Source organism: Marmota monax, unplaced genomic scaffold, assembly GCF_021218885.2.
Source record: "Marmota monax isolate L192 unplaced genomic scaffold, Marmota_monax_Labrador192_F-V1.1 WCK01_AAM20220418_F8-fsc00157, whole genome shotgun sequence".
Lineage (NCBI taxonomy): Eukaryota > Metazoa > Chordata > Mammalia > Rodentia > Sciuridae > Marmota > Marmota monax.
In genome coordinates this window covers 3,546,992-3,571,561 of record NW_026694573.1, presented here as the reverse complement: position 1 = coordinate 3,571,561, position 24,570 = coordinate 3,546,992, and the positions used below count along the sequence as shown (strand labels likewise).

At 46.7% G+C, this 24,570-nt stretch overlaps 1 protein-coding gene and 1 long non-coding RNA gene across 6 annotated transcripts; one reads left to right on the top strand and one right to left on the bottom strand.

The window, feature by feature from the left end:
• Window positions 1–460: 460 nt before the first annotated feature.
• Window positions 461–10,004, top strand: LOC124077002 (uncharacterized). Its single transcript, XR_006846503.2, has 2 exons — window positions 461–1,629; window positions 4,032–10,004. It is a non-coding gene; the product is annotated as an uncharacterized LOC124077002 (long non-coding RNA).
• A 1,119-nt stretch (window positions 10,005–11,123) lies between these two features.
• On the bottom strand, window positions 11,124–24,557 carry Gucd1 (guanylyl cyclase domain containing 1). Of its 5 annotated transcripts, none has more exons than XM_058571788.1 (7): window positions 24,269–24,557; window positions 22,387–22,533; window positions 18,605–18,689; window positions 17,484–17,649; window positions 16,279–16,370; window positions 14,197–14,438; window positions 11,124–13,543 (listed from the first exon to the last, which is right to left on the bottom strand). In XM_058571788.1, exons 2-7 carry the CDS (start codon window positions 22,475–22,477, stop codon window positions 13,452–13,454), a joined length of 768 nt encoding a protein of 255 aa, XP_058427771.1. In that variant the 5' UTR covers window positions 22,478–22,533; window positions 24,269–24,557; the 3' UTR covers window positions 11,124–13,451. The 5 variants fall into 5 exon arrangements, with proteins under 5 accessions (XP_058427771.1, XP_046277107.1, XP_058427772.1 ...); XM_046421151.2 differs by lacking the exon at window positions 24,269–24,557 and adding an exon at window positions 23,649–23,762; XM_058571789.1 differs by lacking the exon at window positions 22,387–22,533 and having other exon boundaries at window positions 24,269–24,553.
• Between the last annotated feature and the right edge of the window lie 13 nt (window positions 24,558–24,570).

The window sequence follows — 24,570 nt, the reverse complement described above, 5'->3', positions numbered from 1 at the left end:
CACATAAAATAAATAAATAAATAAAATAAAGGTATTGTGTCCATCTACAACTAAAAAAAATATTAAAAGAAGAAGAAGAAGAAGAATGGTAAAATGGCTGGGCATGGTGGCACACACATACCTGTAATCCCAGTGGTTCGGGAGGCTCAGGCAGGAGAATCATAAGTTAAAAGCCATGCTCAGCAGTTTAGCAAGGCTGTAAGTAACGTAGTGTCCCAAAATAAAATGAGCTGAGGTTGTGGCTCAGTGGTAGAGCACTTGCCTTGCATGCATGAGGCATTGGGTTCGATCCTCAGCACCACATAAAAATAAAAAAATAAATATATTGTGTCTATCTACAACTAAAAACATATATTAAAAAAAAAAACATTAAAAGAGTTGGGGATGTGGCTCAGTGTTAAGCATCCCTGGGTTCAATCCCTAGTACCGCACCAAAAAAAAAAAAAAAAAAAAAAAAAGACTTATAATGGTAAATTATATGTTTTATATTGTTAAAAGAAAAAATTGTTACCAATAAGTTTAACAGAATTTACTTAAGCAAGAAAAAGAGTTCTAGAACCAGTCACCACTTCTGACTGAAATTGGTTCAGAATTCCCCACCCTACAATATATCCAGATCATTTTTATATTCAGAGAAAAGGAAATCACATACTTTCCTAAGAAACAACCTGATTGGCTGCAATCAGCATTTACTAGCTATAGTCAGTGGTGTGGTGAGGCATTTGCAGCTGAATGAGCCCAACTTATATTAACCTCATTCCTGACCCCAGAGCTCTCCTCCAACAGGCTGAGCAAATCCATAAATTATTAAAGTCTACCCTAGAAAGTTAGGTGTTTTTCTCAAATACTGACCTTTCCACTCTGGCCCAAGTCATGAAACCATATTAGATATTGCATAGTCTCCATTGTGGCCTGGCCTTATAAGAAAGTCTATTTTTTATAAATAAATTCTGGCCAGTCATTTGATGCTGATCTGAATATCTTCCAGGGCCATGGTGGTACCATTGATCAGATCAACTAAAGTCAGGGACAAAAGTTGCATTGCCTTTTTAATCAGATGAGTTACATAATAGGAATAATTGTTCCCATTGTGTATATTAACAGCAAGTCAGTTATCAGTTCAAAAAGGTTCTGTGAGTAACCAGGGATAGCCTCATTTTAGAAATATCTCCATTATTATCTGTGGGTTGCACGATCTGTGCTCCATGATGTTTACTAAAACACAAAATTCTCTTATGATCATCATGAAAATACAGTACACCCTTTTGGAGAGGTTGATCCAACTAGTTTTCACATAAGAAATATAGTCATAAGGGCACATATGGCACTCTGAGAAAGTGTTGTTTACAAGGGTCAGTGTCCCCCAAGGTCCTGGCCAGTTGGTAGACCTTTGGGTTTCCAGTTTACTTTGAATAATTAAGTCTAATCCTCATGTGTTATTTTCTTTCAATGAAAAAAATACCTGATATAATCGATTTATAAAGAGGAAAGTTTTATTTATTTTGGCTCATAAGTCCATGGTTACTTGTGCCTCATTGCCTTTAGGCCTGTGGCAAGTACACCATGGTGGGGAGCACACTGCAGAGGAAATTCTTGCCTGTGACAGCCAGGAAGCAAAGATGAGAAAAGGTAGGTTCCCAATATCCCCTTCAAGGGCACATCTCCAGTGACCTAATTCCTACCACTAAGCTTGATATTTGTGTGTGTGTGTGTGCGCTAGGTATTGAACCCAGGGCCTGTGCACACTAGGCAAAGCAAGTGCTCTACCACTTGTAGCTCTACATCCCCAGTCCCTATGCATCACCTTTTAAAGGTTCTGCTACTTCCCAATAATGCTACAGGTTGGGGACCAAGCCTTTAACACATGGACCTTTCAGGGACATTTCAGGGACAAACTATAGCACCTTATATTTGGAAGGACTGCCTGAGGGTAATTAGTCCAGTCTATCCTGGTTGTTCATGCCATCAGTTGAGTGGCATTAGTCTTTTCCACAGATTGGCTGAGGGGTCTGTGGGAATGACAGCAAGAAAAACATCTGAAACATTGGTATTGATACATTGTAGGTATTTTTTGTGGGAAGTACAGAAGCCAGGGATATCCCCTGCTGTTTATAGTAAACGTTTGGCAAAGGTAATAAGGAATAGTGACTAAACTAGTCAAAGTCATCTGAGGAGTGAAGGCAGAAGTTGGAGTCAGTTAAATTTAAAGTACTAACAAAAGTTTGGGAGGTAAGCCAGGTTATTTTTGTTCATAAAGAATGTTTCAAGAGCAATTGTGAAAGATAAAATCATTAATGTCCCTCCATTCTTACCTACTGGGTTATAAGGTATTTTCTACCTAGATGCCAGAGTTTCTGCTTTACCTTCAAGATGGGTGTGTTCCACTCCAGTCCTCAAAATGTCATCTTTTCCCAATTATCCTTTTCTTGCACCCAGACCTTTTTTTTTTTTTTTTTTTTTTTTTGAGGAAGAACTTTTTTTATAAAATGCACAGAGACCCATTATGTTTCCCAGTTTTTCTCATGTGGGCCACTGTAAGGGGTCTCAGTAAGCATAGTGCTTACCCAAGTGGTCATTATCCTTATGATCTAAGATCATGTAAGTCCCACAAGAGAATCCAAGTGACTGAATCAGAATCATATTTGAACTCTGAAGCCCCCTTTAAGCAGGGCTGCCTTCTAGAAGGTGTGTACCAACCAGGCTTGCCTAAAGTTACTGTTTAGGAAAGCAAGCAAGCAACATACCCAAAAGAGTCATTGTGCTATGGTTTGAATGTGTCTTCAAAAGTTCATGTGTTGCACCAGTCAGAATGACGGTCATTAAGAACACGAACAATAATAAACCAGGCATGATGGCACAGGCCTATAATTCCAATGATTTGGGAGGCTGAGGTGGGAGGATTGCAAGTTCTGGGACAGCCTCAGCAACTTAGGCTTTTTTTAAAAAAAATATTTATTTATTTATTTTTTAAGTTGTAGATGGACACACTACCTCCATTTTATTTATTTATTTTTATGTGGTGCTGAGGTTCGAACCAAGGGCCTCGCACGTGCGAGGCGAGCATTCTACCACTGAGCCACAACCCTAGCAGCAACTTAGGCTTTAAGCAACCCTGTCTCAAAATAAAAAGGGCTGGGGATGTGGCTCAGTGGTTAAGTGTCCCTGAGTTCAATCCCCAATACCAAATAATAATAATAATAATAATAATTGCTAGAGAGGATATGGAGAAAAAGGAACACTTTTACACTGTTGGTGGGATTGTAACAGTACAACTGTAACAGTGGTTCACTTTATGCTTTGAATATAGCTCTTACTGCTCTGCCACTGAAAGTTATTTTTAAAATAGACATGTTTCTTTCTCTTTTTCTCTCCCTGCTCTTCCCTAATCTCTCTACCTCCCTAATCTCAGGGAAACAGGATTATCTTTCATCTCCATTTTAGGCAGATTTACTTGTCCTTGAGTACATACCCAACATAAGAATGAAATAAGCCAGACTTTGGGGATGGTACCAGAAGATCTCAGAAATGACTATCTCCAAAATTAAAAAGTGAATTAAAACTCCAACAGAGAACACTGGAATGTAGCTTTTGAATCATCTCTTTAAAAGCCCCCAGTTCCTGCTAATGGGGAGAATCACACCCTGTGAGACAGGAGTCCCCTGTGTTTCTCCTTTGCTAGCAAAGCAATAAAACTGCTTTTTCCTTTTTCTCAAAACCATGTTTTCGTTACTGGTTTGGCATTGATCTCATCAGAAAACAGGCTCTTCTGGTAGGCATCTATGTATGTGACCCAGACAGGTTGTCATAGCCGAATTTATTTCCACCATTCATGGCCCCAAAGAGGAGTGTCTTTAATCTGCCCATTGAGATTTTCTAAGTGACAGATCAAACAACTAGGCTATTGACAATAGCCCAAGAGTCAGAACAAATATAATATGGCCTATCAATTGGAGTACTGGTCTGAGGCTATGAGAATGGTTCCTACTTACTGAGCAGAGTAACACACATCCATGTTTTTTTTTATCCTTCAGTCCATACCCAACATAGGAATGAAGTAAGCCAGACTTTGGGGCTGTATCTGAGAGTGGAAAACCAAAGAAAACCAGAAGACATCATCAGGCTTCAGCTTAGCTAAACCATCTGTGAACTTGGGAAACCTCTGTAATTTACAAGGTCCCCTGGGCCAATGACTTTGCTCTGCTTAATTGTGGGTATGTTTCCCCCAAAGGGTTTACTGCCAGTTTTTTTCATATAAGTCTGAGATGACACCATGGCCAGGCTAGCTGTGTTCATGAATAGACCCATTTCCATTTTATAAGCAAAGCTTTCAGAGCCCAGTTGTCCTATTTATTTATGTGGTACTGGGCCTCACACATGCCAGACAAGCATTTACCACTGAGTCATATCCCTTGCCCCAAATTGTCCCATTTTAACAAGAGCCCAGATAGTAAGGCTTTCAAAAGGGATGTACTTGGTCACTGTCAGTAATGCATTAACCCCCAAATCCCCAGAGATTCTTATGGATGCAGTCTGCTTCCCTCTGCCAGGGGTTTCATTTAGCAAAATTATCAGTCACTGAGGCTTAATAGCTTTTTTAGAAGGGTCATTAGAGTTGTGGGGCCCCAAAGTAGCAAATGGGCTGCAGCTAACCAGACAACTTCCAATGCAGCCTGTTGGTCTGGGGCCTGCTTAAAGGATGCTGATTTGTAGATTAGCTGATATAAAGAACCAAGTAGTATGTCCATCTGAGGTATGTGCTAGTCCAAATACCCAAAGAATTCAAGAAGGTGCTGGGCCTCCTTTTTTTGGCTGTGGTAGAATAGAAGAGACAGAAGATTTTTCCTTGACTGCTGGAAGGATTAGATATTGTGAATCTGCCCACCCAGTCCCAAGAAATTGAATTTTGTCAGGAATTATCAGCCATCTCTGTGGAGAGGTGTCAATGCTATAGTCAGGACCACTAAGACTGAGCCTTGACTTGCCACTCAATCGGACATCCTCTAGGTTGTGAAAGTTTTGGACATCAAGAAAGTAAAGGGACTCACCTAAATCCTGACTTGCCCACTACAGGCAAATTGCAGGGGAGTTTATTTCACACTTCTTTGTGTACAGATCTTCTATTTGGGAGACTCCTCCACTCAAGGGACAAAAGAATAACATCAATTCTTACCATACTTTCAAAAGTAGATGCAACCCAATACATGGAATTGGACCAGAGGGCCTAGGTACTTAGTCTTTTCTTTCTCCACCCTACTATGGAACTTGCCCAGCCTCCATTTGGAAACCTTTTTATCCCTTAACACCAGGTAAGGATGGTGACTTCGGCACCCATAATCAACAGAGCAGTTAAAAGTTTGAGTCCCTCCTGTCCCCAAAGTTCCCCAACATTTTCAGACAGGTACATATGGTCTTTGGTCCACCTTGAAGACGGGAGTACGTCAGCCCCGTCACTAATATTTCTCCTGAAAGTAGCTGAGGTTGGGACAGAGAGGGAATAAAGGATCAGAATTAGGGAAGGAGAAAGTAACTAAGGGCCATTAAAGATGGGAATGCTTACTTTCATTTTGAAGGGTATAGCAGCAATTCATGCCTCAACTGAATGAACTCCGAAGTTTTTTGCTTACCCAGCCCTATATCAAGTGGCAAGGTCATCACTACCAACACTGTTTCGGCCTTGACTCCACAGCTCCTTGCTTTCTGTCTGGGGCCACAGTGTATTTTTTCTTTGGCTTACTCTAGACATGAGCCATGATACTTCTTTTAAATCCAACTTAATCCAAGCCATTTGTTGCCCAGTTATCATAATAACGCTTGTTTCTGCCCTTTTGTTTTATTTTTCTTTGAAACAGGATCTTGTGGAGGCTGGCCCAAACTTGAGATTCTCCTGCCTCAGTCTCCTGAGGAGCTGGGATTACAGGTGCATGCTACTGTGCCCAGCTTAGCTTTAACAGGAGGACTAGAAACTTTCCTGGGTGATGAAGTTGACTACAAGATTCTATCTAGAATTATTTTGGTTCACTTCTCATTCTCTAATGAGCTGCCTTTATGAGCATTGCAAACCCAATCCAAGGTGGTAAGAGCCCAAATACCAGTCAATGCTACATCTGTGGTCTTTTATAGGAGTTATTCTTAGGGGAATCTCCCTGAGAGGGCTCAAGATCATTTTTAGCTTTTAGGACCCACTGTAAAAATAAAAACTCTGGGATCTTTTACCATTGTCTCCTAATGGATTTAAGGTTGTCATAAGAGGCTTGAGGTATAGCTTAGTGGTAGAGCATATATTTAGTGTGATCGAGGGCCTAGATTTAATCCCTTAAAAAAAAATGTTGGCATAATAGATTGCAGGAAGGACCAAGCCAAAAGACAGCCCAGCTAAGACATTCCTCCTTCACAAGCATTACATGCCTCACCTCCTGGGTAAATCAGTAAATTAAATCAGCCAACATTCCAATTTGCCTGCTTTCTTTCCATTGTGGTTATGAATTCCTCATATTCATGCTCAGTGTAAGTGTATATCTCAGTAACTGTTGTCTCAAAGGGGTTGGAAATATCTGCACCCAAGGCAAATTTTAGTACTGGTTGTTAACAATATGAAGACATAAGGTGCCCACCAGATTGCTGCCAGATACACCATGCCCAAAGAGAATTAGCGACAACCAGGGCACCATCCAGGCAGCTGTCTTTGAACCCTCTTCCAGGGACTGGGCCTACAACCCCACCTCATAATTTTTTCATTAACAGACAATAAAATAAGGGACCATTTATTGCCCAAGTATCATACAAGTTGGTCAACAAGTTTGTAATTGATTCCCATGGACTTCCTCTTCATCAGGCTGCAAGGCTCTCACTGTTCTCCCCCAAAGCCATGTTTCAGTCAGTATCCCATCTTTGTTGCCAATACTGTCAAGAATCATCAAAGGGGCTGGGGATAAGCTCAAGTGGTAGAGTGCTTACCTTGCATGCACAAGGTCCTGGGTTCAATCCCTAGTACCACACACACAAATCATCATCAGAGGTGTTTTTTTTGCAAATTTGCCTGCAATAGTTTCATGGATGCTGGTAGATACAACACTCCTGGGTCAAAGACAAAGGACAGTTTATTATGACAATAAAAGTATTCCAGTGATTCCAGATGTTGAGGCAGGAGGACTGCAAGTTTGACACTAATCTCGGCAACTTAATGAGGCCCTATATAAAACTAAAACATAAAAGGAATCTGGGGATGTGGAACAATGGTTAAGTGCCCCTGAGCTCAATCCCTGGTACCAAAAGAAAAAGGAAAAAAAAAAAAAAGGTAGCCCGAGGACCAGCATTTTCTTGCATTGATTCAAGTCCTATTTATAATACTTCCTACAATGTAACTGCTATGTAAATAGTTGCTATATTATATTGTTAAGGGAATAATGACAAGAAAAGTCTATTTGCTTAGGATAGACAAATTTTTAAAAATATTTTCTATCCACTGTTCATTGAATCTGTGGATGCAGAACCCACGGATATGGAAGGCTGACTGTATTAACCAAGTTATCCTGTTTTAAAAGCCATCATCAGTTTACTCTTCCACCATTCTTTGTAGGAGTGAATGTCTGCTGGATTCTACATGACAAAGAAAGCTCAAATGTATCCTCCCCTTTAATGATGATCTCTGAAAAATACAGGAAAGCTGAGAAATAGGTTTTGTTAAAGATCTAGTGCACACTATCCATTCACTTACACTTATCAAGCAATTATTAGGTGTCAGATACTAGGGCTCCAGCAATGGAGGAGTCATGTAGACATCACAACCTGGTAGAGGAAGGGCAGAAAGGTGGGAGTGTTGTTTTAGAAAGTGAGAGAGCTCTGAGGGAAGTGGTGGTGATGGGGGCACAATAGGTGCACAATAGGTGCAAAGGCCCTGAGGCATGAAAGGACTTTGGCAGGTGAAAGGTACGAAGAGGCGGCCTTGTATTGCGAAGATAAAGTAAGATGTAGACCTCAAGCCCTGGTAAACTAAGAGGCTTTAAACAGCTTGGGAAGGCTACTTCACCAGATCTCCCAGGGCTGTAAAAGGCAAAAGATTTCTTGGGGTAGAGCCTGGAATAGTAGTATATAGGCAGCCAAGGAGATGCAGAGGAAGTCAAGAGGCAGACAGGAGGGGAGGAGTAACCGCCCACCGGGAAGGGCCTTTGGTCTGGAACCGTGGGAGTTTCAACTTGCATTTCCGGGCGTTGAGGTTTTTCCATGAACACTCAATTCCATGCTGGTCCCATCACTTGGCCCCTGGGGACCAGCAGCTCAGCAGGATGACATCTCAGTATTTCCCTAGTTTCCTCAATTCTGTTCTGAAGCTGGAGGGTAGGGACAAGTCCATGATATGTGTCCTTGGATCCCAAGGCTGAGGCAGGTTGGATAGAAACATCACAAGAAACTCTGAGTCAGAGGCATCACCAGGAAGACAGCTGAAGGTTCTACCTCCTTCCAACCATCAATCCAAGTGCCATTCTTTCTACCTGGGAGAAGTCCCCAAGAGCCAATAGCCCAGCCAGTCTCTGGCTTCGAAACTCGGAGCTCATTTCCTGGCTTTTCTGGAATTGGCTCACCCCTACAGGGTCACTAGGGTTGTTGCTTCTGATCATGGCCTGGTCTGAGGATTGGGAAAACAGCAAATGACAGGTTTGGGTCTTGCTCTGTCTCTAGCTAATTGAGTCATGACCTTAGCCAGTCACTGCCCCTCTCTGGGCCCCAGTCTCCTCCTTGGACTAGACAAGTGACTTCCCAACTTTCAACATATTTCATGGAATACCAATGTTACATCAAAACACTCTGTGGCCAAATAATGATGAATGGGGTCCCCCATCAAAAAATGATGAATGTAGAGCCTCATTTTTACATCCTAAATCTCCCAGAGGGTACTGTAGCCTGCTGTGGTTGGTTGTCAAGCTGGTCTAATCGGGGCACCCTGTTTTATAACTTCTCACCATTGGCACTATGAAGAAGATACCCCAGGATGAGCTAGACAAGAGTCTTTGTAGGGGCATACTTAGTTCTCTCCTGAAATTTAATCTGTAGAAATAACCATTGACCGTGACATCCAATGACCCTTGCCTCCTGGTATTTGTGCCCTTTGTCATCTCCAGTGCATGCTAGATTCATTTCTTTTTCTTTCTTTCAACTGTATTCTCTGTTTAATACCTTGTGGATCTCAGCAGATACTCTGCTGGGTGAGTCCATGAATATAAAAGATTTCTGATAAGGTAGAGCTAATTGAATTCTGGCCTCTCCATCCAACAAGCCACTTGGGAACCCTCTGGTAGCCACTGACTCTGTGCCAGAGTCATTTCATTTCATAAAAAGACAAGGACACACAGGTGCTTAGAGTCAAGGCCAATGACCTCTGTTATGTTGGAGATAATCTAGGGACCAATGATTCATTTATAATAAGTAGAATTCTACAGAAGTGAGGATGTCGTCTCCCAAGATTAGGTTAAAGACTATGGCTTCTATCCTTCCAGCATTCTTGGGCTCACCTTCCCATGTCACCCGCTGCTATGCTATGAGGACACTCAGGAAGCCTATGGCTGGCATCCCTATGAGTGAGCTCCAGCCCCACTCTAGCCTTGAGAGCACTGTATTCCCAGCCACCAGTTTGATTGAAACATCAAAAGAAACCCTGAGCCAGAGGTGCCACCTCAGCTGTACCCAGATTCCTGACCCACGGAAATTGAGAAAAATTTTTTCCCCTTTTTGTCCCAGGGATTGAACCCAGGGGGCACTTAACCATCGAGCTATGTTCCCAGCCCTTTCTTTTTATTTTATTTAAAGACAAGGTCTAGCAGAGTTGCTTAGGGCCTTACCAAGTTGCTGAGGCTGGCTTTGAACTCCTCCTGCCTCAGCTTCCTGAGCCCCTGGGATCACAGGCCTTCTTCACCATGCCTGGCTGTTTGTTGTTTTAAACTGCTAAGTTTGGGAGATAATTTGTCATACAGCAATGGAAAGCTAATAAAATTGTACAGTACCTTCTACAACCAGTGTGTGATGGATTCTATTAAAACTGATCATTGTATGTGTAATGTTGAAACCTACTTGTTTTGTGACACGCTTCCCTCTCCCTGGCACTGAATGTCCAGTGTCCACTGGTGGCATCGTCCACTGGTCGATCCCCAATGTCCTCCTAGGGGTACTGGGTATAAGAGGGAGGTAGCCTCAAAAGACAGTGAATAGACAGGAAGTTCACATAGCAACTGGGCAAGGAGGTGCCACGCTCTACCAAAAACCAGTCTGAACAATAGAGTAGCAAGGTGGGGTGGTGTGTCCTCTCATCTCTGGGTACTGACCCCTGGTTTTACAGCTTGGGCTCAGATTCTGCCCTGGACCAGCCCATTAGTTCCCAATGGAACCTCATATTAGAATCCTTGGTTTTTGTTCTCACTGCCCACCCCCACACCCCATATGCTCTGTGCAGCCAACTACACCCAGGCTGTACCATCCTATCTTCTTTTGCCATTTCTGCCCCAATACCTCCCACATTCTGTTAACTGAATTTGGTGGCCACTCAGAGCCCATAAACCAACAAATACCCATTCAGGATGGGGCCTCTTCCTCTAGAGTGAGCTGAGGATTCATGCTCAAGTGCAGAAAAGAGCAAGCTCACTACCATTGTCTACCTGGTATGCTGCCTGGCATATTCTAGTTAGGTACCCCATAGATGATAGCTCATACTGCTTCCTTAAATGGTCAGCTCAAATGAAAGTGTGAGTACAGGGCTGCTCTGCGGTTTGAAACAAAGAGCCCAAGATCTTGGTCAGGATGTCTATTAATATATCTTTTCAATGTGAGGGGTGGGAGGGACAAATAGCAGTCAGGAAAGGCATTAGGTAGGAGACCTGGGCATATTGAAAAAGCTGGCTATGGCTCCATCAGCCCCTTCAAGGGCCTAGGACAGCTCTGAGGATGCCAGATTTACCAAACACTTCCCTTTTCAGAAGTGGAATTTTAAAATGAAATTATTAAATGAATCCTAGAAGAACCCACTATCTGGCCAATAAGTGGAGGCTGGAAATGGAGGGTACAGGGAGGGTTGGAGACAGGAATTCTGCAGATTAACACAGCTTCTCAGAAAGGCCAGCCAAGGGCTGTCACCACTGTGCAGTGAGAATAGTGTTTATTGAGAATGGCTCATTACAAACAAAATATATTTATGTATAAAAATCTCTGCAATGCAAAAGATCCCTTTCGTCCCCCTGCAGCTAGAGTGAACAAAGCTGCCTACTGTTCCATTGGCTTCAGAAGCTGCATTGGGCTGAAGCATGAGAACAGGCTGGGCAATTGTGGGTGCCACGTGCTGTGGGCAACGTCCCTGATGTCCAGGCTCTTTTCTCAGCCCCAATGTCATGACTTGTGCAAGAATGCAACACAGTGTAGCTGATGTCCTGCCTCCGTGACCTTCCTCAGAGAGACTGGTCTTGGGGACAAACAACTTGTTAATCTTACAGACAGGTGACCTCTAACATGTGACTTACCCTGAGAAGCCATTGTCTGAGCCCAGAGACTGAGCATGTCCCGGATGGATGAGGTGCTGTGATCACTTTCTGTGAAGGCTAATCCCCATAACAGCTCACCACCATGTGTGCTATTCCTCATTCATATGCAGTCATCATGAAAACTTAACTTCTTCCCATCGGTTTCCTTCATTCAGCTATTCTCACCACAATTTTACCTAAACCTCTCCTGAGGACACCCATACCCCACAGCTGCTGTGTATGGTACTCCTGAGCTTGGAGCCAGAGTTCCCTAGGACCTTGGGACACCCAGCATTAAGGCAATAGAAATGAGACCAGACTAAAGCCAACACCAGTCTCTGAAACCCAGGATGGCTGCCTTGCCAATAGTGCTACCCTCTCGGCCCAAAGCTGTCTGGTGTTAAGGAGCAAGGTGGCTGGGTGGTCTCACAGAACTGGTAAGCAGACTCTTCCTCCACCCCTCAGAACTACCATGGTGAGGGAGGGGCCAGCTAGAGTCGGTGTGGGAGAAGCAGCTGCCACCATGTCACACCTGAGAAGCAGCTGCCACCACGTCACACCTTGGGCACTGGAAGACCAAGCCCTAGGAGTGCAGGGATGGTGGGGCTGTCAGGGTATCCCTGTCTTTTTGCCAGAGGCAGCCATGAAGGGCTCTTGAGTTCAAGACCCAGCTCTACTACTGTCCTGGGCCAACTTCCTCCTCAAGTGAGGCAAGGGGCCTGGTGCTCAGACTTTAAAAAAGAAATCTGGCTGGCTTACCTGCCCTCTGAAAAAAAGAGGTGTTAGTGGTTCCAAAGTACCTGCAATCTCACTATTATTCTTACTTAAAGGTGATAATCACCCAGCAAAAGTAAAAACTTAAATTTCAATTAAAAAAACACCTCTGCTCCCAACAACAACAAAAATTTAAAAAGGGGTGAGGGGAGGAAAGAAGGAAATAATGAAGGAAGAAACCAGCTCCAGTCAATGCTACTTGCTGTGCTGTGTGATCCTGGGCAGTCATCACCATTCTCTGTCAAGACAGAAGAGATCCAACATTCTGTGCAAAAGGTCCTGGCATGAAAACCAGTGTGGGTTGGAGACTACAGACTGTCCCCTGCCCGTTGCTTCACAAGTAGAGGCTCTACCACCTAGCTCCGACAGACCTGGGGTTGCCCACACCCAGAGGACAAATGGTCCCTCCTTTTGGGATTTAGGCTGGTGTCAGGAGGCCTCATGGGTGAGGAGGGCTCTTTGGGATCCAGGTAGCTGTTTATTCCTGGGGTACACTCTCTGCTGGTGCCCAGCACACTCCCTAGGGCCTTCCTCCCTACAGAGCCAAATGGCTATGAGGTGTCTACACTGCATGATAGGGGCCAGTGGCCTCATAACCAGTCAGATACTTGGGCCCACTGGAAGGCAGGAGGTGGTAGTAATGGCATCTACCATGGGTTACAGGGGGCTCTGTAGCACTTCCAGAAGATTGGGTTTGGAGTGCTCCAGCTCTAGGGACTTGAATTCAGCTACACCTTCCAAACATGCAGATGCTGTCCTGATGAGTAGCATCAGATCAAGTGACTTCTCTCTCCAAGACTCAGTCCTAAGGTCTATGGGAAGACTGCCTCAGGCCTCTCCCCTCACCTTGGGTCTGGCTAGAAGGCAACAAGGGCATCCTTGAAGCTAGACTTCCAATGGGCATTGTTGGAGTTAGGCTTGTCATCCTGGGGAAGACTCCCCTCAGAACTCTGGAGAAGCCTTCAGGAGCCCCCAGATGCTTGGGGTAAATGACAACATATAGCACTAGCTGACAAAGCAGCTACGCCAGTTCCCAGAGTTCCCCAGAGCCTTGTCAGACAGGTTGAAGCTGCAGTGTTGCATTCCAGCCCCAGCAGCCCCCAACTTGGGCATACTGATAAGGTCTGGCTAAAGTTGGGGGTTGGGGTCCAAGGATCTGGGCACAACAGGCTCCTGCTGTCAGCTGTCCAGGTAGACAAAGAGGATGTCCTCATCTGTGCCGTAGCTGGTTCTGGCCTCCTCAAAGTTACTGACACTGGTGCTGCACATTCCTGCTGGGAGTGGGGAGAGCAGAGTGGGATCAGTAGGTGGGGAGAGAGCAACCAACCTACCAGTGCCCAGGGAAGTTGGGTGAGGTCTACATCCCATCTGCCGGGCCACACCTCTTGGCTCAAGTCCTCCACCCCCAGGAAGCCTTCCTTGCCTATACTGGCCCTCATGAACTCTTTCTCTGACCCTTCCTCAGTATAGCAAATGGAGAAAGCAAAGCCCAGAGAAAGGAAAAAACATGCTCCAGGACACATGGACAGGTCAGGAAAGTCTGTCCCTGTACCCTGAGGGTAGTAGGTAGCATGGAACAAGGGTGAGGTTGGACAGACTTTCTAATAAGTGTACTGGTTGTCCTGGAAGGATGGAGTGGAGACTGCAGCCTGCGCAACATAAGTTATTGAGGCAGGGACCTGAGCAGTGGAGTGGAAAAGTGGGGTGGCCAGAGGCCAGCACTGGTGCAAGTTTGTGGCTAGTTTGCTTACATGGTAAAAGGGGTAGCCCCGATGACAAGAGCCCAGGAGTAGTAGAGGCCTTGGGGAAAAGGCAGCAAGGGAGATTGTGGTCATACCAGGCTGGATAGGAGGAAGTTGTGGGAGCCGGGCATAGGGGACAGAGAATGCATACCGCCTTGGCCCACCCTGACCCCAGCACTCACGGTCAGCATAGGCTGGGTTGTTGTAGAAAATACAGCCGGTGGCCCTGTTGTAACCACGCAGAACAATGAAGTGGCCCTGGTATTCAGGGGTACGGCAGAAGCAGCGATGGCCACTGGGTGCAAAGCAGCAGTACTTGACGGGGCTAGAGCACAGGTCGCAGTGTAGCACCCCTGAGTTCACGAGCACGATGGCTACATGGCCCTGTGCCAGATGCGCCTGGATGTCCTGCACACTCACTGTGCTGTGGGCAGAAGGGAATCAGTTGGTGCCAATGGGCTCTATTCCCCATCTCAACTGGATAGATCCCTGCTTACATCCCCGTTACCCTATGTTACGAAACTTGGGGACCTGACTTGTCTTCCCTCTGCCCTGAATTTCTTGTACATGGAACATCCTTGCTTATCATATTGGCCCAGGTTAGGCACAGGGCCTACACAGGACCAGTGTGTGTATGTTGTTAGCAGAGTTCTGAGAGAATACAAGGACCAGCTGGCCCTTCAGGAAGGGAAGTCAGAAGGTCAATTCCAGATGGGCACAACTGAGGGCCACTAAACAGTTTATGGAACCTCACTCCTGGTATGGTAGATATTTTGCCAAGTCCCCATTTCTACTTTCCCACAAATCCTATGTGGTTTACATGGGAAATTACTAGCCCAATTTAATTCCCCAAATCCGAGCAGAGCCTGGCTTGGCCACATTCAAAACCAATTGTTTTTCTAAAAGGGCTATTTTCCCCTTTTTCCAAGGCTTCTGTGGCAGAAGGAATCACTCAGAAAGCACTTATAGGGGAATGCTATAAGTTAACTCTGTAAGCACAATGTCTGGAGCTGTGCCATAGGCAGACTCATAGAAGTGGCCCCATTCTGTGTCTTCCAGCAGACAGCAAATCTAAACAAAAACCCAGAAGGGACAGAAGGGGCTTGGGGCCCTTAAGCCAAGGGCTCCCAGAAATTTTCTGAAGGGGCTGCTCACCACTCGGGGCCCTCCTTCATTAATCAGCTCCTCAGGAGTGGCAGCATCAGCACCACGAGGTCTGGCCCAACTCTAGCCTCAGCTGAGTCACGTGGCAGTTTGGTTTGCTGCCTTGGCCGGTGAAACATGCCATTTTTCCATTTAGTCTCTGAAACAAAATAGCTGGCAGAGTTCCTACTGGTGTGTACAAGAGGAGGGGAATTTCAGCTATGGGAGAAAAGCAGGAACATGCTAGATCGAAAAGTTGCAGCTCTGTAGAATTATGAGTGTAGAAATGCTGGGTTCAGATCACAGCATAGCCAAAATGCTGGGGGAACCGTGCACTGGTAGGTCTCTCCCAGCCTCATTTTCCTCCTGAGAAATGGGGCGGCAACAGCTTCCCCGCTCAATAAAACAGTGCCTATCAAGTGCCCTAAAAAACGTTTGCTGCCTTTACTTCCATCAGGCAGTCATGTGGCCAGAGGATAAGTAGAGATTTATCTTCCCATTTTCCAAATTATCAGGTGGTTAATAATAAAAACATAATTTTATAAAGAAAGAGTAAACCTGAGAAGAATGGAAGTATAGCCTCTAAGCAAGTCTGGAGAATGCTACCCACATCTGGGCAAGTTGCCCCCAGGGTCTGCTTGAATCCAGCCCACCCCCACACATGGATGAGAAGGGAGAGGTCCATGTAAGGTCACAGCAGGGGAACAAGCTTCCTAGACAGTCTATACATGTGGCCTTCCCTGCTCCTGTCCCTGTCCACTGTCAATCGCCCTGCCACCACATTACTCAGCGGTCCTTCCTTTTTTAGGGCTTCTATGTTTTGTTTCATGCCATTATCCTATGAACAGTCCAAGAGCTGATCACAGCCTGTATCACTCACTTTTCCCTCCAGTACCTGCTCAGGATCCACTCCAGACCAGAGTCTAGGATATATAGCTCCACTGACCCCCATTTTAAGGATGGAAAAAACAAAGCACAGAGGGGAAAATTACTGCCCAGGTAGGAGATACTAGTTCTGCCTAACTCTAGAACCCCAGCCTTTCCCAAACACTATCCTGAGATCTCCCTCACTACCAACCTCACCAGAGGTAACTGGCCATGGTGGAGTGAGAAGGACTCACCATTTTTCCACAAGCACCTTGCAGGCCTTAGCTTCTGCAAACAGCTGGTTCACCCGGGTTTCCTCTGTATCAAAGTGCTTCCTGTAAAAGGACTAAAGAGAGAAGGGCAGTCCACTTGGCTACTCTCACTCCATATGGTTAAAGCAAAGAGCGTGTTATAGAAGGAGGGGATGTGGGAGGGCAGAGAAGCTCCGTTGTGGGGCAGGCTGCACATGCAGCACACCCAGTCTGTCCCAGGCCAGGGAGTACACAGGACCAGAGGCATTATCAAGATGGGTGGGCAGCTGGGCTCAGCCAGCTCCCTGGGGAAGAATGGTCACCCTATGGCAGGCATAAGCAAGAGCTCAAAGCAAAAGGGTAAGGTGGGGTCTGAGGCTGAGCCATAGCTCAGCTTATCCAGGCATGGTTCATGGAGCAGCCTTTGTTTGGTGCAAGTACCTTAAGGTAACCAGAGCCTCCATGGGGGAGGCTAAAAAGACCCTGTTCTTAAGCCTCTTTCTCTGCCTCAACCAGACTAGATTCATTAGCCTTCTTCCTTTGACCAAGAAGGTTCAAAGGAAAGTTAAGTTGATTGGCAACTGCCACCATGTCACAGCCCTTTTGCTAACTAGCCAGCACTGACTTCGCTCTGCCATGTTTTGGAGTCTGGGCCACGAACTTTTGTAAGAAAGGCTTTAACTTTGCAGGGAAACAGAATACACTGACGTGTGGGCTCAGCTGTCAATGTTGGCATTACTTTCAATAGGAAAAAAGGAAAGACAATATTCGTTTTTCTTCAAGAATACCAATTACTCAGCTTAGAACTGGCTGCCCTGGTGAGAAGGAAGAAAATGGGCAAATGAGGGTTACATGAAATCAGAGTGATGTTCTTGGAGGCCCTGGGCAGGCCTTGTGCTGGAGGACAGTAGGGAAGAATGAAGGAAGGTAAATGCTCCTCTGCACATCCTCTGAGTGTCATAGAAGGTAGGCAGGAGCCAGGACTCAGTGATTAGGTACTCCACGCAGGCTGGACCTCATGGTCACCTGCTCAATGTGGCTGGTAAATCCTTTCTATAGCCCATCTGCCACTGTCCCTGGTCTCTGCACACCTATGTCCCACCAGATATCCAGGCCTTGACAGCTCTCTCTTCTAACTACTACAACTGGGTGGCCTATGCCTCTATGTGGCCTCAAATGAGAAGGCCCATCCAGATGTGGTGGCTTACCTGGTTTTTATAACCCTTGTCGACGCCCAGGGTCTGGGTACAGAAGCGGTGCCTCACACCAAAGTGGCGCATCAAGTAGGCCAGATCAATGGTCCAGATACTTCTGGTTAGGCGCAGCTCCTGCAGGGCACTCTCAAACTCTCCATCGTCCAGCTGGCCCAGGTATCTACAAGCAGAGAGGCCAAGAAGCTCAGCTTCAAGGTGGAACTAGGTCACAGGTCATACTCCATTACTGGGTCTATAGCAACTGTTGTTTCTGCTCCCCAGAAGGCTCTGTCCTTTATCATGAAACCCTATACCTGCCCACATGCTGCCTGAACACAACCTGAAGACTATCAGGGCTAAGGCTACCTGGGGCACTGTTCTGGCTCTGGAGTCAAGGACCTAGATTTTGCTTCTTGTGTCTCTTGCAGGCTGTGTGATCTTGGGCAAGTTACTATCCTCTATGGCTATATTGATTCTAGGCCTTTGTATCACATTAGTGCTTTGTTTTGTAAAGGTTATTTTTGGTGGTACTGGCCATCAAACCAAAGGCCTCACTCATGCTAGGCAAGTGCTCTACATCTGAGCTATACCCACAGCCTGCAAATCAGTGGTTTTCAAAGTGTTAGGCACTGAACCTTTTGTTGAATCCTATCTTTCCCACAATTTCAGAATGTAAAACTGAAACAGATAAGGGAGAGGCAGATCTAGGGTTCCAGGCAGCTGACTGAAAACTCTTGTACAAGAAGATGGCTATAGATTGTCTCTTCTGGTTCTGATTGTCAAGGGTCCTATAATATTCATTCAGCCTCAGCTCAGCAGACTCCCAGAAGCCTGAGGTTAGGAGCATAGAGGGTTCCCTATACCAGTTATGGGCTGCTCTGTGGGCTAGGCGAAGGCCCCTGGAACATCTCTGGCCATCCCAAATTCCTAGGCATTACCAGAGTAGAGATCTGGGTGACCTGATCCACCCTTTGCTCACTTTTGTAAACAGGACAGGGACCAAATGGAAGATAGGCTTCTTACAACCTCAGCCAAAGGTGGTCACAGAGAAGATGAATCCCACCCAGGTGTCTTCCCATGTCTCCCTCAAACCATAGTAGTTGGTGAATAGGGAGGGCGTAGGCCCCTCCACTCACCGAAGCACCATCCTAGAGCAGGCTAGGCCGCAGTCCCAGTGGTAGAGCTGCTGGATGATGGGCACAGGCAGCTGCACAAAGTCCCCTGCATGGAACAGAGGAAGGTTTTAACTCTACTACCATTCCCTGTGGAGACACAGTCATCACCTCCTACCTAGATCCTGTGGGGGCTCAGAAGATTTCCCACAGTCCTTCATTCTTACAATACCAGTGATCTCCCCCAAACACCAGCCACAGCAGGTTAGCCCTACTCAAAATCTTCCAGTGAATTGGTTCCCATGTCTCTTAGGATAATTTCTCTGTGGCTATTATCCTAGCACCTTCAGCTTCTTCCCCATCATAAAGCTGTCCTTCAGGCAGAACCTGTAACTGTCATAATCCCTCTTACCTGGGGTCCTTGGCACACGCGGTTCTTCTGCCTAGATGCTCCTGGCTTCTGAAGAGCTAACTTCTGCCCCTGAACCTCTCTTTTCTAAGGTACTGCCCCTTTAAGACCTGGCCCCCACCATGTATACTCACATCATCCCATGTCTCTCCCTCACAGCCCTTCTTTGGGGAGGATCTCTGAGGCAGGAGTAGGGCTGTTTTACTTCCTGCTTTCAGACCAGATGGCAAATGGGAGGTACCTAGCAGATACAAATTCGTGGGACACCAGGAGGCTTACCTGATTCCAAAGGCACTAGGACAACCAACACATGAAAGTCAGTAAGAAGGGGACTGCTGAATAAGCTGTATATGTGGACTGCTTCTGAAAGCTTCTCTAACACTGTCACTGAGCAACCTCACAGTTTGTCCTTGCCAGGTTGTGAGATGAAGCAAAAAAAAGGCCTGACCTAGGCATTCTAGTCCTGACTCTACCACTGGCTGGCTGTGAGCTAGACAATGGACTTCCTCTTACTAAACTGAGTTTGGCCAACCCTAAAGTGGGGACTTTGGTCTGATTTGGTCATTCAGTTGACAAATATTTTCCAAGAACCTGATTAAGTGCTTGGCATCTGTACTATAGTAAAGTGGTGAGTGACATAGGCAAGGTCCCTGTCTTGGCAGACAGCAATAACAAATAAAAAAGACAATCAGCAGACTAATCTAGGAAAATGGTGTGCCTCAAAGATGTGACAATCAGGGAGCACAGGCAGACAGGGAACATCATGTGCTGAGGCCCTGAGGTGAGGGCAAGCTGGCACACATGGCATTTAGGACCTTCCCACTTGGCTAGCCCATGAATCTGGATGAAGTTCAGAGTCTAAAGAACTGGGGGTGGGGGGTGGGGGCTGGGGATATAGCTCAGTGATAGAACACTAGCATGCATAAGGCCCTTTGTTCAATTCCAGCACTACACTACCACCCCCCAAAAAATCCTAAAAAGAAAGTTCTCTATCCTGGTCACTGCTCAGTACTCTCTCATGATATCTATTCAGTATATGGAAATCCAGCCCATCTACTTCGCCATTTTGAAGGGGTTTCTGGAGCCTCCTGGGTCACATGACTGGTTCTGTGCAGAGCCTGCCAGACATGCCAGCCCCACTTCCTGTTCCTCTGCATGTGCCACTCAGGAAGGCCACCCACCAGCAGTGGAGTTTGTCATGACCCTTCCAAGCTCCTACACTCTTATGACTAACATTCTCTAGCTTCTAGGGCTTGGCTCAGAGGCCACTGCTTCTAGGGCCTTTTCCAATCTTAGGCTGTCTGTGTCCTATCCCTTATGTTTACTCCTGAGTTCATGCTTTAAGATGCAACTCTTGAATGATGCTTTGTCTGTGTCTGGGTCCTGGTAGACTGTTTGTATGTTCCCAGGAGAAGGAGACCTGTGATTGCTACTGGCCACGCTTTACCTTGAAGGGTGTGCAATAAGGCCAGTAAAGGCAGGATGGCATAGGTGAGGAAGACAACCTGCTTGTTGAGCCACCTGACTTCTCTGTGCCTGCTTATTCCTCTATGAAATGAATCATTGCAGATGTAGCCTACAGGGTACCACTCAAGGCAACAGTATGCATAGAACCCTGCCTCTCAGCCAGGGACTGGTACACTGAACCCAGGCATGACTGAGGCTTTGTCCTCTTCCCCAGGTGCCTCGTAAAAGAACCAAGGCCTTCATTCAAGGCCCTCACATATTTGTCTTGTACCACTGCCATGGATTCAGTCCTACCTGTCCTTTGACCCAAATTCTACTCACATTCTGTCTCTGCATACAGCAGACTAATGAATCTCATCCAACTTTCCATTGCTCTTAGAATAAAATTCTCACCTCTTAGCAGGACCCAATCTTGGCCCACTAGACTTACCTCAACCCTGACCTGTACACTGTTTGATCTGTAAACTCAGCAGATTTCATTCTACCCCAGGGCCTCTGTATGTCTGGTACCCTGTCTGGAAATCTCTTCCCCCGGTGCTGTTGTCATTTAAGTCCCAGCTCAGAATCTCCTAAGAGGTTTTTCCTGATTATACCTTTGAGGGGTAAGGGGCCCCATTAATGACATCCTGTTTCTTTGAGTGCTTAGTAACAACAAAAGAAGCTACTGTTGCCCCACTGGACTATAAGCTTCTTAAGGCAGATACTATGGTCTGAATGTGTCCCCCCCAAAAAACACTGTGATGGTATCAAGAGGCGAGGACTTTGGGTACACAATGAGTGGATTAGTGCCTTATAAAAGGGTCAGAGGGAACTAGCTTATATCTCCCTCAACCCTTCTGACCTGTTATGTGAGGACACAGCATTCGTCCCCTTTTCTTCCCTTCCTGCCATGTGAGGACACCAAGACAGAGCTATTTATGAGGAATGGGCCTATCAGACACTGAGCCTGCTAGCACCTTCATCATGGACTTCCCAGTCTCAAGAACTATAAGAAAATAAATTTCTATTGTTTATAAACTACTCAGTCTCAATATTTTGTTATAGCAACACAAATGGACTAAGATAGCAAGGAACCTGCTCTTCTTGTTTGCTGTTTTCCCAGTACCTGGTATCTGATGCTTAATAACAACTCTAAGTTAGTACTTACTGGGAAAAAAAAAAAAAAAAAACGGATTTATTAAGCATTTGCTGTGTACAAGGCTCTTGGCACAAAAATGTGACTAAAAAGACCCAAATCCTTGGGGCTGGGGATGTGGCTCAAGCCGTAGCGCGCTCGCCTGGCATGCGTGCGGCCCGGGTTCGATCCTCAGTACCACATACAAACAAAGATGTTGTGTCTGCCGAGAACTAAAAAATAAATATTAAAAAAAAAAAAAGACCCAAATCCTGATCTCCAGAGACTTATATTCTAAAACAGTTCCACACAACAGACTGGCTAGAGAGGGAGTTCTCTGCAGGATGTGGTGTTATAATGATATACCAGTATCTTCCCTTTTCAGAACCCCTGTGACTATAACAGCCTTTCTGTTTTTGTTTATTCAGGCTGATTATTCTCCAGCCTCTGCTCTGGTATAACCTTTAGTCTGAAAGTCCAAATTTCTGTTTCCTGTACCCCCCAAGGTCTGTCAATGTGGAGTCCTTGAGATGGCATCTATTTTCCCCCTGGACAGAGAATTCTGTGGTGTCAGGTAAGAACAGAGTTGAATTGCTTTCTCCCAGCCCTCAAACATGTTTGGTGAATACAAGTTTTCCAAAAAGGCCTTACTCTTTGAGACGCCCAAGCCTACTTGTTATTGTAGTGCCCCTGCCCCAGGTTTCCAGACTACAGTCCTTTGTTGAAGACTCGCTTCTTACTCTGTGGCCTGAGCTCTGGCATTGACTAGCTGGGCCATCTTGTGCCCAGCTATAAAATGTGGTACAGGATACTTGCTTTCTTGGACCCTGGGAGACTCAGTTGCTCTTCCTCTTCTTGCCCTGAGCCCTGGAACCCCTTGATCCTGGAGCCCCATGGAGCAAAACATCTCCAAATGGCCATCCTAGTCTTGGCACAGGCAGGTCAGCCCATATGAAGATGTTCCTGTAGGGGGTGATAAGGGTAAGGCAAGGCCTTGACATTTGTCCTGATAACAGCTTTAGCTTTCAGAAACCAAAGCAGCTGCCAGATATTGATGCCTGGAGTCAAGAGACAACCCCACCTGAGACCTAGAGTCTGCCTGGAAGGCCCTGGTCTGGCTTTAAGTTGTTGGCTGTCACTAAGAAATAAAGGCTGTCTACTGTCCTTGGTCACTTAACCCCTCTGGACCTCAGTCTGTGCCTTTACAAAAGGGCAAACAACAGTGGTGGCCTATTTTACCCAGTTGCTATGAGGAGTAATGAGGCACCACATATAAACAATTTAGCAAAATGCCTGCGGCAAGAAAGCTCCCTATGAATGTGAGCCATTACCCCACTAAGACTCAGGAAAGAAAGTATCTCAGTAAAGACCACAAAGTTAGATAATTGGAAGACTAGAGATGTAAACTCCAGTGTAATGTTCAGATTCTATTCCATGCTGCAATCACAAAAAAAAGACCAGTCCCTGGGTGTGATGTGCCAACGTTCCCTAACATCTTAGGCTCTGGGTCCCCCATACTCTTGACCTCTCTCCTAAGTTGGCATCTCACTTGTTTACTAACATCAGCCTTGTCTGTATCTTAAGCAAAGCAGGAATCATGGCTACCTCCTTACTCCCATTCTTGGACAATCAAAGGGATTCTAGCTTCCTCAAAGCAGAATGAACCACAGTGAAAAAGACAGGTCGTTGAGTCTGGGAGCCAGGGAAAAGGGCCTTCCCATTGCTGGACAGACACTCTCTCGGGCAGCTGCCTCCCCTTATTGGTCTCAGTTCCGACAGTTCCCCCGTGGAGAAGGGACCTCCCAAGGCAGCTCCAATAGGACCTTTCGCTTCTGACCGCTATCAGAAGTAACTGGGGTCCTAGCCCTGGGAGTATCAGTAAAACACAAATGAACACAAGTGTGGGGGAGGGAGGCGAGGCGCGAGAGTCCACCTGGCCAGGTTTCGCTCCAAGCTCCACACAGCCTGGGCTGGGACGACAGTCGGCCCAAGGTCGCGCGGCCAGACCCTGCGCTGCGCTAGGGCGGTGTCCCCCTTGGTCCCCAGGGTGAGGGCTTGGCCCTCACAGAGGCACTGACCGGGCTCGAGCTGCGACCCCGCCGCCTCCGCCTCCGTCCTCATGACCCCGGCGGCGCGGGGCGCCCATGGCCCCGGCCCGGCGCGGGCTGTAGCTTCGGCTTCTGCTGGGCCAGGAGCGCGACCGGTGCGTGTCGAGTTCCTCGGTCGCCGCCGTGGTAGGGAGAAGGGGAGGCGGCGGCCCGACCGCCTCAAACCCCGCCCTAGCTGTCTCAGGTCTGGAATCCCGAGGCCCCGCCCTTCCCTTCCCTTTCCCAGACTTGGGTTCCTAGAGGCCCCAGCCACCAGATTTAAGCCCGCCCCCGCCATTCGCAGTCCGGGTTTCCGATGGTCCCTCCCCCTTGTCCAATCCTTATGCTAACGTGACGCGTTTTCCGGAAGCTCCGCCCCTTTCCCTGAGCCCCGCCCGGAAGCCCCGGCGTACTGCGAACAGTGGCTTTTCAGAGGCTCTTCCCCTTAAGAAATTCCGCCAGCCTTCAGGGCCTGTCCTTTGCAGCTTCAGGTGTTAGCCCTAGTCCCGCCTTACACTTGGCGGAGGCTCCAGGCATCCTTTCTCCGGCTCCCTTTAGGGATTTTCCCAGGGCGGCCCCCCTACACTTCATTTCTCTGTACAGTGACATACCTCGCCTTGCTCAGACGCCCTCACCAGGCGGTGACGTGATCCAAAGGTTAAATTGTGAGGCGAGATCCTGGCCCTCGGCACCACTTCCTGTCGCCCCCGATCCGAGGGCCCAGGCCCCAGATACCCGCCTTGCTGTCCAGCTTGCCCTTTGTGTGAAGTGCTTGGAAGTGAGAGCATTCCTGTCCCCTTGCCGGCTCCAGGGTCGGTGTTTCCCTCAACCCCTGGGCCTGTCATCAACTCACTCTCTTCCGGCGCCGGAACTGTGGTACCTTAGTCCACGTTTTCCAGCCGGCGGGGTGAAG